The 16,314-nt window shown below is 36.8% G+C and overlaps 1 protein-coding gene across 2 annotated transcripts in view; it reads right to left on the reverse strand.

The window, feature by feature from the left end:
* Positions 1-16,314, reverse strand: part of LOC107729747 (guanine nucleotide-binding protein G(s) subunit alpha) — a 34,903-nt gene that overhangs the window by 7,147 nt on the left and 11,442 nt on the right. For both annotated transcript variants that reach the window (XM_016540423.1, XM_016540424.1), the window contains exons 2-5: positions 15,827-15,899; positions 14,341-14,395; positions 14,130-14,249; positions 9,042-9,139 (exon numbers count right to left, since the gene is read on the reverse strand). In XM_016540423.1, coding sequence (XP_016395909.1) covers positions 9,042-9,139; positions 14,130-14,249; positions 14,341-14,395; positions 15,827-15,899 — 346 coding nt within the window. The remainder of the gene's footprint in view (positions 1-9,041; positions 9,140-14,129; positions 14,250-14,340; positions 14,396-15,826; positions 15,900-16,314) is intronic.

A 16,314-nucleotide genomic window follows, 5' to 3' on the forward strand; every position in this document is an offset into this window, starting at 1 on the left:
TGTTACTTAGCTGAATGTGGACTAGTCTAGATGTTGCAGTGTACTTAAATGACACTTAACTATGAATATATAACTGATCAAATTGAATGCCTCGTTGCTTGATTTTAGTGTTCTGTTGTTGTTTTTTTGTGATTGACTTTATACCTTCAAATAAAACATTTTTCAATTATTCTTTAAAAAGGTTGTTTAAAATGAACAAGAATTTTAATAAAACATGATTTGAGCTTAATGGGAACAGGGGTGTGCTTAAAGGGTACAAAAATTTACCCATTAAGCACAGCCAGACCTTTTGCATTTAATGATGTATATCTTAATTGAAATGCTTTTGTCATTTAAAATAAAATGAAATATTTCTGTGTGAGAGATTAATATTTTATTTTAATATAACTTCTTGTGCTGAAACCGATATCTTGTGCACTAAAAATGTCTCAATGTAGATTTTGGTGAGCTTAATTGGTACATTTACCCCTAAATTTAGTTTCAAGTTTTAGTTATAAATATATATTTCACATATGAATTGTATTCATTAGTCTTTTAGTTCTAGTTCAGAAACATGATTTGTTCTGAATAACATTTTAACAATATTAATTGTATCATTTTATCTAATTATATATATATATATATATATATATACACGCACACACATACACACACAAAACTGCTAACACATACACACACAAAACTGCTAAAATACATATTAATATTTAACATTACAATATGATATAAAATGAGTACAATTAATATTGTTTAATTAAATGTTATTCAGAACAAATTACTTTTATGAACTAGTTTATTTAGAAAGACCAATGAATCTCCAAAAGTACTAAAAGAGTCATTAAGGTGTTATAATTAGAATCATTAAAATTCCTCACAAATGCCAGCAAAAGAGTAACGCCTAAATCAAAGCATGAGGGAATCAAGAGAGAAAGCGAGAGAAATCCACAGGCCGGATGCGCATGTGCATCCCCCTGTCCAAGTGCAACAGGAATGTGACACAGAGGGTTGAAATCTGACAGCAAGGCTGTAGGTCCCACACACAGCGGCACGGACTGCACTAGTGTGTGTATGTGCGTGCATGCATGCAACACACCCAGCAGGCCGCACAAATGAAAGTGTGGCACATCACGTGGAAGAGGGGGCATAAACAGAAATAAAACGAAGCAAACAAAGAAAGACAGACAGGATAAAATGCAGACAGAAAGACGGGGGAGGCTCACACAGACACAGTTGTGTTGTGACCGCAGCCGTTGTCTAACACCATATCTCAATTATTGCCTTTCTTCCTATTAATAGAACGATTCCAACAATAGCCCAGCCCGGTGGTTAGACATAATACAACTCATGCCCCTCTGGGTACAATAGTTGAGAACGCATACAGCCTCCACTGTTGTAATGCCAAGCAGAAGAGACAGCTATAGCTGCGACCGAGTATATTTAGGCCTGCATTCCAAATCCAGCCTCAACTCAAGTGGAATTCTAGAAATCAAACGGCTGCATGGCAGGAAGTTCGTGAAATTCTAGTTGCATGTCGACATCTGCCAACAGTTGCGGAGGTTCTAGTTTGGAACAGTGTGTAGCAGACTTTGAAAATGCACTTGAAAGTATGTGTGATAGATGTCAGAAGTCTTAAAAACACAACAAGATGGATATTAGCGCGTATGCATATGCATTTTATTTTGAGTTGTTCTAAGCATGCAGGATATGATTAGGCAGCAACTTCAATAAAAAAAAAAAATTTTTTAAATGTAAAAACACTTGAAGCAGTAAATGGATGGTCTGGCCACACACACACAACGTATCACATGAGTCATATGACTTGGCCCACACAGAATTTCTGTTCAGCTCCCTTTATTTATTATATAAAAAAAGTATGCAGCTCACTTGCACTTAAAGCAAATCACTGTAGTAAAAATGCAAGTAAAGCAAGTAAAAGCACAGAAACATTATAAAAAAAAAAAAATGGGATAATTAATTTTTTATATATCATCTATCCCATCAACTAACTTAATATAAAATATACAATACAATACAAAATATAGCCCTGAAATGTTGCCCATTAAGAATTAGTATAAAAAGCACAATATAAAAATCTTAAAGATTTTGGATGGATCTAATTGCTTTATTATTACCTACAATACTGCACCTTCCTAAACACCACCCAAAGCAACTGTATTTAAGGGTGCTCCGATTGATCGGCTACCGATCACTATCGGCTGATAATCACGTTGGGATGATTGATCGGCGGTCTCTAAAAAGACCGATCTCAAAAAAACGATCTCAAGCCGATGACGCTGCCGTGAGAGGTTTGGCATGACATGCAGCGGCACCGTCTTAGTCTCTGTCCGGCGCGGGTGAAATAATTATAATGCTTTAGGTGAGGTATTCACCTTCATATTTCTTCATTAAATAACTTATAAAGTAAATTGAAAACCTTGTGTGAGAGGTAATTTCACAAACAGCGTGAGTGAATCACCACACATCGCGCCTGTCTATAAGCGAGCTGCACAGTTGACACAGGAATTGTCACTTGCACAATCGAGGCAGTGTCACTAAAGCTGTATTCATACTTTATTGACTACTAACAATATAGTAAGTGGATAGTAAAAAATAGAATCACCAAAAATATCTCTCAAGTCAAAACCAATTACTACTTTATCGTAAAAATATTTAAATGATTAAGATTACTAAATATAGCAGCAAATTATGGTTGGATGTAACTGCTTAATTACAATTAATACAAAAAATATTGCTTCTTACTAAACTGCAGTATTTATACTTTCTTTACTTAAAAGGAACAGTTCACTGAAAATGCAGTTTCTGAATTACATATCCACTGATGTTGTTTGTCAAAATCAAGAAATTAGTTTTTTAAACATTCCAAACTCGCCAAAACAAATTCATATTGTCTCCGTTGCTCTCTTTAAAAAAAAAGTTATAAAAACGAAGTAAACCAAGTTACAAAAAGTGACTGCCTACGACTGTGGAGATATTTGTTTGATCCTCAGCACCTTTTCAGTTTCAAATGTGCTCTTGACCGAACAGAAGTTTAAGAGTTTGAGCCAACCAGCTGTTCCGGGGGAGACGACGATGGCACCATCTAGTCATTTATCCAGAGGAAAGGTCCAAAATATGATATTTTTGGTGTGTTGCTGTGTTAAGCGGTCACAATGCTAAAAATGATCCCGACCTGCACAAACAAACTTTTACAGTTGATAAAAGATGGCAAACAGTATTCCAAACAAACAAAAGCTTTACTGATAATTAGCACTTAATTATTAGACTTAATTATGAAGTATGTATTAATCTTTTTAGCAAGTACATATTAGGTTGAAGTGATTTGCAAGTCAACAAATGCAATTTAAACAAATGTATTTATAGTATGTTTTATATAAAAAGCAAATAAATTATAAATACGCAATTGACTGTCCAAAGAAGAAAATCATTAAAACGTTTCTGTCACTGAACAATTAAATAATATTATTAATAATTAAAAATATTTACATTCACAACAGGCCACAGCATGGAACATTTAAAACAGAGTAGAAATAAACAAATACAAATACAAAAAAAATAATAGCATAGATTTAACAGTTTTTTTTAACAAAAATCAAAACAAAGACATTTTTCTTTATATAGAAACAAGAAAAGCCAAGAAAAAACATGCAAAGAGAATAAACAATTCACAGAAAGAAGAGTGAGCTGTTGTGCCGATGGTGTATTAGCATGGAAAAGCTGATAATATCCTCATCGCTTACTAATCTGGTTAATTTTACAGCTCATCTAGTTAACAGTAGAGTATTAAGGGTGTGGATTAGGCAGCTTCCGGGGCCAATACGGCAAACACTGTTTAGGCTCCGAGTGAACCGCGTGTGTGTGCGTGGCACGATACGGTACAGAGGATATCTAACGGCAAGCCTTTCAGAATCAAGTGGCGTTCAACAACAAAGGTTTCTTGTAAAATAAAAATAAAAATAAAAAGTGTAGTTTAATTGGTTGTGCCCGTAAAAAAAAGAAAAGAAAATGTGACATTCCAAAGAATCGGTCAGATTTGAAGTTCAGCATTTTATGAAATGCAACTTACAAAAAAAGCTAGCTATATTTATCACTTTAAATATGTTAAATCGTGAATTAATCGATGGCCTCCACCACATTTTCCCTCTCTTAGATGCGAATGCACACACACTTCAGTAAGTTTGCAACGCTAAAGTAAGGAAGCAGCAGAAACCGGGAGAGAGGGAGCGGTGGAAGAGAAAGAAAAGAGAGAAGGCTGTGTCTGACATTACAGCGGCGCTCCAAAAATAGCTCCCTGGCGCCCTGGCCTCCAGCTCGGTTGTCATAGCGACAGAACCACAGGCGTTATAAATAGACTATCAGCTCCAAATCTTGTGTGACTGGAGCGAGGCCAGAGAGAGGGAGAGACAGACAGAAAGAGAAAGAGTGAAGAGAAAAAGAAAGACAGAGGGAGTGGAGCGAGAGAGAGAGAGAGAGAGAGAGAGAGAGAGAGAGAGGGTTGGAGGGAGGAGGGAAAGGTGGAGAAGGGCCAGTCAGAAAAAGAGAGGGGAAAGCAAAAAGAGAGAACGAGAGAAAAAGCAGGTCTGGTTTCGCAAAAGAGGGATGGGGGAAGAAAAGAGAGAGAGAGAGAGAGAGAGAGAGAGAGAGACGCTCAGAAAGAAACATGGCGGATGTTTTAGGAATTTTCTCTCTCCATGCGCTGGCCTTATGTTTAGGAACTGCGGGACAAGCAAGAATGCTACGTTTATCTGCTTCACAGAAAACATTTTTTTGTAAAAAACGTTTGTAGAAAATAATTTTTGTTTCTTTGAAACAGACAACATTATTAAAACAATTTACCCTCTGAAACTCATGCAAGAAGGAATGCAACATTTATTTGGTTTCGGAAAAATAGAAATGCAAGTAAAGCAAGTAATAGAAACACTACACACACACACACACACAAATGGATAATTAACTTTTTATATATCTGTCCCATCAACTAACTATAGCCTTGAAATGTTGCCCATTAAGAATTAGTATAAAAAGGTTTTGGATGGATCTAATTGCTTTATTATTACCTACAATATTGCACCTTCCTAAACACCACACAAAGCAACTGTATTGATACTTTGACGTCTAACAATATAGTAAGTGGATAATAAAAATATAATCACCAAAATTCATCATGTCAAAACCTACTACTTTATTGTAAAAATATTGAAATGATTGAAGATGGTATCAATAAATATTGCAGCAAAGAGAACTGCTTAATTATGATTAATATTGTACATAAACTATTGCTTCTTACTAAATTGCAGTATTTATACTTTCCCTACTTAAAAGGCACAGAAATCTTATAGAAAGTTGTAAATCTTTTGCACTCCCTAGGGTTTTTCACACTGCACTTAACCCCGGGTTATTTTTGTTCTAAACATCACTTTTAAGCCTGGGTAAAAGAACGTTTCTTTCGCACATGTCTTTTGTGGTGTTAACCCCCGCATTGCGGTGCCAATCTTGTACAGTGTGAAACGGAGTAGTGTTAGCATGTTACTGCTGGATGCTTAGCAACAGACAACCAATCAGAAATTGAACAGCGTGGCTCATGTCATGTCAATAAGAGGAAGTGCTCGTTGTGTAAACAGTACAGCATTTGAGGGAAAAATAAGAAGTGACCCTTCACAGGGAGCTTGATTGACAGGCAGTCTGACCAATCATAACGCTGAATCGGTGGACTTAAACTTGAAAAATTGTGTGTACTGACATCTTTCCGTGGTTGAAATAAAATACCTTCTGATGTTTTCATGTTTATTTGGCACTTTAAGTAAATATGAAAAGACGATCGGTTCACGTGCCGCTTGAACTGAGGCGCTACAGTGATCTGTCACAACACATTAATGAGCCACAAAACTGTATTTATTGTTTGAATATCTTTAAAAAAAAAAAAAATTTGAAAGCTGACACTTGATTCATACCAGAAGTAACCTGCTCTGTCTTGTCTGTCGTCGTGTTGTCAGTTTCCTCTTTGCTCCGCAATGTATTTTTCACTGCGTGAGAATGTGTGGCATGAGAGCGGCATGGCTTGTCGGACGTAGCAACAGTAACTTAGGGGGAAGGGTCAACTGGAGTGAGAAGGAGACTGTTATTCTTACAGTTAGTTGTTTGTTGTTAGGTGCCACAATGTAATTGCGATTCTGCATCAAAAGCATCTCATTGATTTTCGTAATGTGGTCTTTCAAAGCGTTTACGTCAACGGCTCTAGCCCAAGCTGTGATATAAACAAAACACTATTGGCTATTTAAAAAAGGGCTGCTTGATATGTCCTGCCCTGTCTTCCCGTTTCAGTTGAAATTATGTCAACACATTGAATAACGCTGCGTTTCAAAGCACTTCAGTGGACCTTTAAAATAAGATGTCTGTTGGACCATTTAAGAAATTTTATTCGCACTCATGCTCCTAAATACATTTTACATTTGGCACATCTATTTTTAGTCAAAACGCTTGCACTGTCAAGCCCTGTTGTTTGTGTCATTTGAAAGTACTGTATCCGGTCACTGTCAGTAAATGTGCGTTAGCAATGAAACCTGCCAAGGAGGACCCACGTGGCAACACTTTTTAACTGACAGGATAACTGATGCGAGAAAAGCCATGTAAACGGGTTGCCTGCTGCGTTCGTCCAATCAGTGACACTGACACCGCAAATATGAAAATAAGGACTTTAACCTGGGGTTTAGGAATGTGCAGTGTGAAACGCAACTTATGAATACCCAGTATTAACTTTTAACCCTGGGTGAAGTATAAGCAGTGTGAAACGTGAAGCAAGATAACCCAGGACTCTGTTTGCCCAGGGTTTTGAAAGAAAAAAAAAATGTTTGGAACTATAAATGATTTAACTGAAAATAAAGAATAAGTAAATTTAAAAAAATAAATAAATGAAACACAATACTTCTCTGATTTATAAAAACACGGTAAGCTTGTAGAAAATATTCTCCATTTTTTTTTTTTTTATACAAATTATTTTTCTTTGACAGCATAACCCTAATGATTTTTTGAGATATAATGCCACAAAATAACGCTTCTCTGGTTTACAAATTTACAAAGCCCTGTGGTTTATTTTTTTCTTTTGACTTTTTCTGAAAAACCTAAACCCTTCTTTCATGGTGCTAACGAAATGCAAACAAGCAAGAACATTCCTCTGGTTTACAAAAATATAGAAAGCTCCAAGAAATTACTGTCCACATTAAACACATGCTTTCTCTATTCAAACACCTCTTGCACACCTGAATGGTTGCAGGCAGGTGCGCTGGATACAGGAAATAATGGAAAAGAAAAAAAAATCCTGCATACTGCTGTAGCCTGCAAGAAATCCAATATTTCCTGAGGTGGCAACATTTCGGTCGTGAGACCTTTGTCAGGAATTTAAAAAAATGATTTGCATTTACAAAATAGAAACATTTCTCTGTTTTATGGAAATATAGGAAGCATGTAAAAACACACTGAATTTATGCAAATGAAATGCAAAAGAGGAGGAATACAAACGTTTCGGTCATGAGACCTTTGTCAGGAATTTAAAAAAAGAAAATAAAATTTAAAAAAATCACACTTGATTTGCATTTACAAAATGTTAACAGACAGGAATGGAACATTTCTCAATTTCATGGAAATATAATTGAATAATTTATGGAAATATAGAAAATATGTAAAAAAAAAACATTAAAGAAACATTTCTTCTTTTCTAAATACACTTATTGAATTTATGCAAACAAAATGCAAAAAGGGAGAAATACAACATTTCTTTAGTATATGAGAACACCATAACAGAAAATAGCTTTTTACGCACATTTGCCCTGAAAACACTTTAACCCCAAGTAAACGTTTCTTATTCTCTAGCTTACAAAAATAAAGGAAGCTTGTACAAACATAGTTAACTTGCTTCAGTAATACACACACGCTTCCTCTTAAAACAGCATAACCCTAATGAAACTATTCTCATTGTTTTGTTTTTCTATCTCAGCCATTTTCTGTCACTCCAGTGACGCTACTAGCAGATGCAGGAAGAACTAGTCAGGAGAGGGAAAAAATCAAACTGCGATACTTCAGTATTCTTCTCACGCTTTGCGTAGCCATTCTTGTGTTTGTCTCAATGATAACGTTATTGAGCCCACGTTACTGCTGTGGCTCGACCATACAAAGAAACGGAGGTGAATGAAAACACGAACGCATGCACACGTTCAATATGGACACCTGGCCATGTGACAGGAAGAGCCTTGAAAACGCTCAGACAAAAATGAGCTCATAAGAGGACGAGCGCTTGACGACGCTGGTTTCTTGCTGAACGCGTGTACGTGCGCGAGCGTGCTCGAAACAGCACTGTCATTCTCCTCCGTCCCTCTTTGCAGTCTGGGAGGTTGGGAGTTGCCCTCCAAACAGTTGCAAGTAGCCACCATTATCACTTCAAGCTCATTTTTCTCCTTCAAAAGAGGAGATGCATTATTCGCGATACTTGCGGATTGCCTCTCAAACCGTCTCCTTCTGCTGCAAGTGAGTGAACCAGCGAGTTAAAAATAGCTCTCTCTTTCACCGCTCTACGTTTACATAAGCGTGCAGCGGGGAGCGATGGAGGGGCCACTTCCGGTCTAAACGGCTCAGGCCAGCGTCTGATCCACAACAACCACCAGTGGCTGTGGGAGAGGACAGGACACACACACATATGCGCCACAATGCAGGAAACCTTTCAATGTATACCCAACATTCATACCTCTGTGTCTTCTGAAAGCGCCTATCTGTCTAGCACTCATCAGTGTCTCTTTTTCACATTCTGTCACTTCTGCACTCATCGCATTTCTATTTCCCTCCCTCTTGAATGCATAAATCAGTCCGATACATGCAACGTGCTACGAAAGTCACACAAACAAGTCAAGCGAGTCGAGTGCAACCAACCTGACCAACAATTCCAAGAATATTCCCAAGCATTTATGTTCAAATACTAATAATTCTACACAAATAAAAAGCTCTTCAAACCCAGCATTTAAAAGAAACCAAATACTCACTACTGTGCGCAGTCGATCAGTTGATATTCGTTGGATCTTTCGAAGCAAGCTCTCACCCCTTCATCCTGCCACAGGGTCTTTGTGTGTTCATAAAATTCCTGTTGGGAAGACAAGTGGAAGAGAGGACAAACCCATAAACTAGCTGTCGGAATCCAGGCAAATCTTTTACACCTCCGTCGTTTGGCTGCATATCATTTTTAAACATGTTTGTGTTAGTTTTGCACAGACTCTTTAGTGCATGCTAACTAGTGCTGGGCGGTATACCGGTTCATACCGGATACCGGTGTTTATTTTTGTTATGATATGAATTTTTAAAATACTGCAATACCGGTGTATGTCGCTTAAACAACTAACCTGTATAAAAATAAAAAACACCACCACTGATTGGTCCGTTACAGATTCTGCACAACCAATCTGGATTTGGGATTTTTGCATGCAAAGATACCAGATTTAAATTCAGTACCAATACAATGATTTTCCTTCCTTAATGGTTCTATTAACTAGGGTTGGGTATCGATTGGGTTTTTTACGATACCGGTGCCTAATCGATACTTTTAAAACGTTACCGGTGCTAACCGATACTTTTAAAAAAGGAGCCACAAAAAAACGATGGATAACATTAAAGAACATTAAAAATATTTAAAATAAATATGCATAGCATTCACATGCTCCTCGGATGCTCTCATTTCCCGAGTTGTGCTTCCCTTACTCGAAGGCTAATAAATGTATTTCATGATCTGGGTCATTATTTAATACAAAACAATATTTAATACAAAACACTGAGTATATAATCATAATGTAACAGCATAATAATGCAAGAAGGCCTACACACTTCCAAATGACAACAAACTTTTAATTTTTAAGAATATTTAGATCATGGAAATTAAGTATCAAAATATAAGATACCTTAAAAAACCTGAATAAATAGTAAATAAACATTTTCTAACAAAAAGTGCAAAGTAACAAGCAGAAAAAAAAGAAAAATACACAAAGAACTTGTATGGAGATTTTTCCATCAACAGATTTTCCCCTGACGTTCTTTTCTATGTAAATTAAGGGTGCACACTATTGCTGAGAAACACAATCACTACTTCGCAGTCAGATGTCCGTATGTACAAAGGCACAGATCCCTAAACAAGATCAAATCTGCAGATGAAACTTTTTTTGTAGAAGCATTATTTAAATTTGAACTAGCACCTCATGACTACACCACATTATGTACGAGAAGACACAGGCGCAAGTGGAGTGTACAAAACATGGTGACATTAATTTTTAAGTAAATATAATGGGCGATATGATACAGATATTATAACAATCTATCGATAAACACACACCTTGTGTCCTCTGTTTCTGTTTGAGTCCACTCGCGCTGCACCGCCGCGGTCTGCGGATTGAAGAGCGCGCTGAAAGACAGGGAGGAGATGAAGTCTGCCGCCGTTTTCATATGAAATTTAAAAGGGGACTGACTCTAAGCGATCACAAATTTGTGTACAGTTTATGGAGCTAATCGCTATAGCCCCGCTAAAAATGGCCTAGCGACGCCCATGCTTCTTGCGTCCATTTCGGAGAACCAGGACAAATATTTCAATCGATCGCTCAGGCATTTAAGTGGCACCGGAATGAGGCACCGAAATCTGCGTTCTGATTCGGTTCTAGTACATACCGGTTACATAGGTACTGGTGTGGTTTCGGTACCCAACCCTACTATTAACAGCTGTCAAATTGTTTAAAATTTCAGATTTCAACAGGACAATAATTACAAAATCAAAAATAAATTGTATAGAATTACTGGCAACAAAAAATTTAGTTTTTCAAACGAGCAATGTCGTGTGACTCGTGTCTGCGAATACATTGCAAGGTGTTTACTAAAAAATTATCGATTTCCAACCCGAAGGAGGAATTCTGTGTCCGATTTAGGATTTCATAGATTCTTGATTAATTAGGAAAAAAAGATATAAAGCCAAAATAAATAACTTTTTTTACAAGCTATGTTGTAGATATTAACATTATACGCATTGACTCAGCTCTTCTGCTGTCTCCTTTTGGATGACATACATAAACACCAAACAACGTACGCAGTTCATGTATAACAAAAGCCACATTTATGGAGTTAAAGACAGAACTAAACGATTCTGACCGCCCACTGCAATCCAGACATGGTGGTGAAGCATGAATCGAAAAGTGTTCGAAAAGAAAAACTTCCAATCTGAGCCAATATGACATGAAGCGGGACACACCTTGCAAAGCTGTTTATATGTGGTGGCATGAACCTGAACAGCAAACAGGTCGGTGCACACCGCACGGGACAAAGGAGGACCGGCACCGTGGTCCCGACAAGGAACGGGGCTTCGTCTCACTTGATCTTTGTTGATGTGTTTGGAAATGGTAGCATTCACTCTGGCACAGCTCCTTTAAAAAAGGAGTGCCACTACGCTTTTAAATGTGTAGGACAAGAGCCACACACTTGAGAATCACGCCACCCACCTGCTCTCACTTGCTCTTACCTTAAATATTTATTTTGTGGGTATCTGAATTTTTGTATCATAACAGTATACTGTGATATAGGACACTGTCTTATTTACAACATATTTACAACTTAAATCTTATATATAAATCTTAATCTCTAGCTTCTGCGAACTGTCGTACGCGCGTTCACGAGAGAGTGGCGTCCAGTGGATGATGTAGGACGTAGGCAAACGGGGTGACGAACGCGGAAGTGATGAACGTGGAAGCGCAGAGGAGAGAGCAAAACAAAACACCGGTCACGAATTAGTAGTACAAAACGAGGATTTGTAAAGAAAAATGTCGGAGGATTTCGATATAAGCCAAGAGAACACTGGTTTTCCTTTGCTGTAAACAAAACTGGTTTCTCGCGAGACTAGCATATTCTCACTGGAGCTTATGCTGCTACTACTACGTGCTACGTCATCCGCTGGACGCCACTCTTTCGTGAACGACAGTTAGCGGAAGCTAGAGATTAAGGTTTATAAAGTTGTAAATATGAATATTTTTCTTACACAGACGCATCGCATCGCGTCGCTTCAGAAGGCCTTTATTAACCCCCCGGAGCCGTGTGGGCTTCTTTTATAATGGATGGATGCAATTTTTTGGACTTCAAATTTTGGGCTACCATCCACTCCCATTATAAAGCATGGAATAGCCTGAACATTATTTAATATAACTCTCATTGTATTTGTCTGAAAGAAGAATGTCATATACACCTAGGATGGCTTGAGGGTGAGTAAATCATGGGATAATTTTCATTTTTGGGTGAACTATCCCTTTAAGACAGAATGGGAAATGTACATTACATTACAGAATGGGAAATGTAAAGCTGTAAAGATGCAAAGAGTTGGCCATTCAAATTCACTTCTGTGAGTCAGTTAAACCATATTATCCGAAAGACTGATTTGATGAATAAGCTTCTGATTCGGATACATTTGGCATTAAATATGACAGTAAAATATATATGTAGGTTAAAACTGTGATGCATTATTATATAAATAAAAATGACTAATACCAATAGTATGGAAAACAATGCCTTGATTTAAAAAAAAAAAAGCCTTGCTTTTACTTTTGTCTTACATGCACACTTACTGAGAAAAAAATAATTTCAGAACAAATTATACATTTTTATATTTCATATTTATTATATAAATAAATTAATAATATTGAGATGCATGATGAAAAAGTAAAAAAAGACATTTTTAGCTACTTTGCCCAGCCCTGGCGTACACCGTTTCAGGTGAAGGGTAATGTGTTTAAATGTGTTTAACGTGTTTTTTATTTTTATTCAGCTTGTCTACATCTGTCTTTCTCTTTGCAATTGTTATGCTAATACGCTTCACCAGTTTCCTCCTAGCTCAATAGCTTCACAGCTACAGAAGTTTTTCTTTTTTTGAATGGAAATATTACAACTCAGCCATGTAACAGCGCTGAAATAGCAGTCGTCTATAAACTTCAATGGGTCTTTATATCCTAAAGTGGCATGACTGAGTTATAAATGTCAATAATTGCTTTTGCTTTTTATTTTTGTCTCTCGCTTGCAACACAATCAACCAGTCAGACTGGTTCCCAGCGGGCCCTGGTGCCACCGAGGGAGAGGGAGAGAGAGAGAGAGAGAGAGAGAGAGAGAGAGAGAGAGAGAGAGAGAGAGAGGGAGGGTGGGGCAGTATCTTCTTTGTAGTAATGCTAAAACTACAACCACTTCCTGCACTCGATTCTGAAGTTTAACAGTTAACGATCAACTCCGAATCACGCAGCTATCCTGGCAATCCTGTAGCTTACAGAAAAACCAGCATCCCGCGTAACAATCATTGTACGTCTATCCAATTTTCAGGTGTCAAAAATTCTTACTCATTGTATCCATAATCTAATAATTCTAGAAATATTTATGTAATGATACGGGTTTCTATTTAAAACCTTGTCTAAACCAGCAGGTGAGCTGTTCGTGTTCTCTATTTTTAAGTCCATAGGGCCACCTAGTTTGAATCACCTGTAATTAAATCTTAAGCGGCCCATTGGCGCAGGTCAGGGCGGCTCTCCACTCCTCTTTCCCTAGACACAGAGCACCTGTCTAGGTGATGAGGGAGCAGGGAGGTCCTGGGTGGTGTGTGGCTCAGGTGAGGCCCTCTTAAGGGAGAGTTTAGAGGTTATTACAAGTAATCAGTCGTAATGAACGCCTCACCATTATACCTGAGAGTCACACGTTCACACACCCACATTTCCCTGAGGTGGGGCGCTTTTTCAATTAATCTATGTGTTGTCCCTATGCAAAGAATAGCTGCTAATTTTAATTGCATAAACCACACAAGGCCCTACGACTGAGGAGAACCATCAAAACACACACGGGCCTGACACAAACATCCATGACACTCAGCCCAAAAACTAGGTGCACAATTTTTTTTTGATATACATACTATGCTCACACACTTAATCGCCATTTTTACTTTTAAACTTGATCGGTCTTTTTAAAATGTCATGTTTTTCATAACTAAATAAGTCTTGTGCATGTCCAGCTAAAAATATTGAGATGGTACAAAAAAAAAAAAAAGGGGTGATGGGTTGACACAATAACTTTATACTCACCGGTGTGAATTCAAAGTCCTTCTGATTGGCTAAATTGAGGATGTAATCAATTCGAAACTTATTTGCGGGACAGGCTAACTGGACTGGAGGTACCAACACGGACATTGCCGTCACAATAGTCTGTAAAGGAAAAAAGACAATCAGAGTTTCAGTGCGTTCACGTTTTTACACCTTTGATTACTAGTTCAACTCAAGAAGCTTCAACACTTACCTCTATAGCTTCTTTTATATTATTCTTGATGTCTTGAATTTTCTGTTTTTTCTCTCTGTAAAACATTGACTCTTGGTTACTTCAGATCGCTTCATTTTCAGGCAACATGAACGAAATAACTAATCTTGTGAACAGTATGAATTAAGCAACTTAATGCTACTTAGGGGCGGACGGTAAACCAAATTTTTATATCACAGTATGAATCGATTTACAGTATATCACGGTAATACATTACAACAAGTTATTTTTGCTGAAAATTCAACAGATTTGTGATTTTATAGTATTTTATACATTTTGGTTTTATATTATTTTATAAGGTTATTTATAATAATTAAATAACTGTGTTTTGAAGTGTTTCCATAATCCTGTGAGGTAAATACCCTACAAATTAAAAGTGTATCATCGCAATTAACTACTATAACTATAATGGATGCAAAATGATTAAGTTATATTACGTAAGACTGGAGTTAAAAACTAAAGAATTATAACTAATATTATAAAACTGACAGTTCAAACTCTGAATTATGATTGGATGAGCTGCATTTGCTTCAGATTGTTGTAAAATAGCTAAATACAAACATGTGACCCTACATTAACTGAATACTATAGTAAATGCATGTATAGAACATTTTAGATACAAGTAGTCCTGGCCACTGCACAAATATATTTACCAAATATATATATCTATCTACCAAAGCATAAATGTGTAACATTACAGAGAATAAACCACCATAGCATTACTAATCCTTTTTTTCTTGACTTTTCCTGGCTTTCTAATCATCAAATTAGAATTGTTTTCCAGATGCTGCAATCACAGTGTTTCTATTGACTAATTCATGCAACAATTATTTGCCTTTGTCTTATTTCAGCATTGAAGTTTGAACCCGTGTCGAAATACTGATGGTCTATATTTCTGTAACCTCTGCAGTATTTTTGGACACCCTTTCTACACTGATTGAGGACTAGATTAGAGTATAGTAAATTATAGTAACTTAATCACAAAACTGGCTTCAGACCAGCTGCTAAGCATTTCATAATGGTAAATACTACTTATTGAATAAACTTATTGAAAGTCAGCTTTTCATTATAATGGGACTTTCAGTGAGCAATATAATGCTACATTAATAAAATGTCCTGTCACATCACAAAATAAAGCACTGCATTTTACTTACAATAAATACATATACTCTAAAGTTATAAATATAACATGTCCCACTAAATCAAGAGAACAACACAATGACAAAGCACGCCATTACACATGGATTCCCGACTTGGATATCAACATCCTCCCAAACCCAACTTTCACTTAAAAACATTACAGCAAAACGACGTTGCCAACAAAATGGCATGATGAATGAAAACAGGGTTTGTTTATACGCTATATCATACTTGACAGTAGGCTATGCTTATGGATGGAATAAAAATCTAGTTTGCGTTTGACTTAAGTGGAATCAAGAAAGTACATAGATGTGAAAGCAATACTTACTCAGCATTGAAGCCATTGACATGTAAAATGCGCATCTGTTTGACTATGGTGCTTTTCCCCGATTCTCCAGCCCCTGAGAGACGAGCAAAAGAAAGATATAAATCACAAGGGATGTGGGAGGAGGAGGGGGTCAGATATCACCTGATTCAACAGGAATAATTAATTAAATTTCACAGTAGCATTTCTTTTTAATGGCAAACTAAACATGCACCTCAAGCAGAAATTTCATGCTAAAAATCTAAAGCTAAAAAGAACGGTCTATAAATTCATATATTATTGTTGCAAACGTGCAACAGCTGCAAAAAAGTCATAATGTCATAACACTTAACACATAGAATATGTTATATGGAACATCATAATTTTGTCCTTTAGTACACAAATAAAATGTCGCCAATTTAAGATTTTTTAAAATTATGAATACTCCACAGTTGCTTCCATATTTCATACCTCACGAGATTTCTATAAGATGCTTCTTTCTTTGATTCTGA

The sequence above is a fragment of the Sinocyclocheilus rhinocerous genome, unplaced genomic scaffold (assembly GCF_001515625.1).
Source record: "Sinocyclocheilus rhinocerous isolate Xijiao unplaced genomic scaffold, SAMN03320098_v1.1 scaffold218, whole genome shotgun sequence".
Classification (NCBI taxonomy): domain Eukaryota; kingdom Metazoa; phylum Chordata; class Actinopteri; order Cypriniformes; family Cyprinidae; genus Sinocyclocheilus; species Sinocyclocheilus rhinocerous.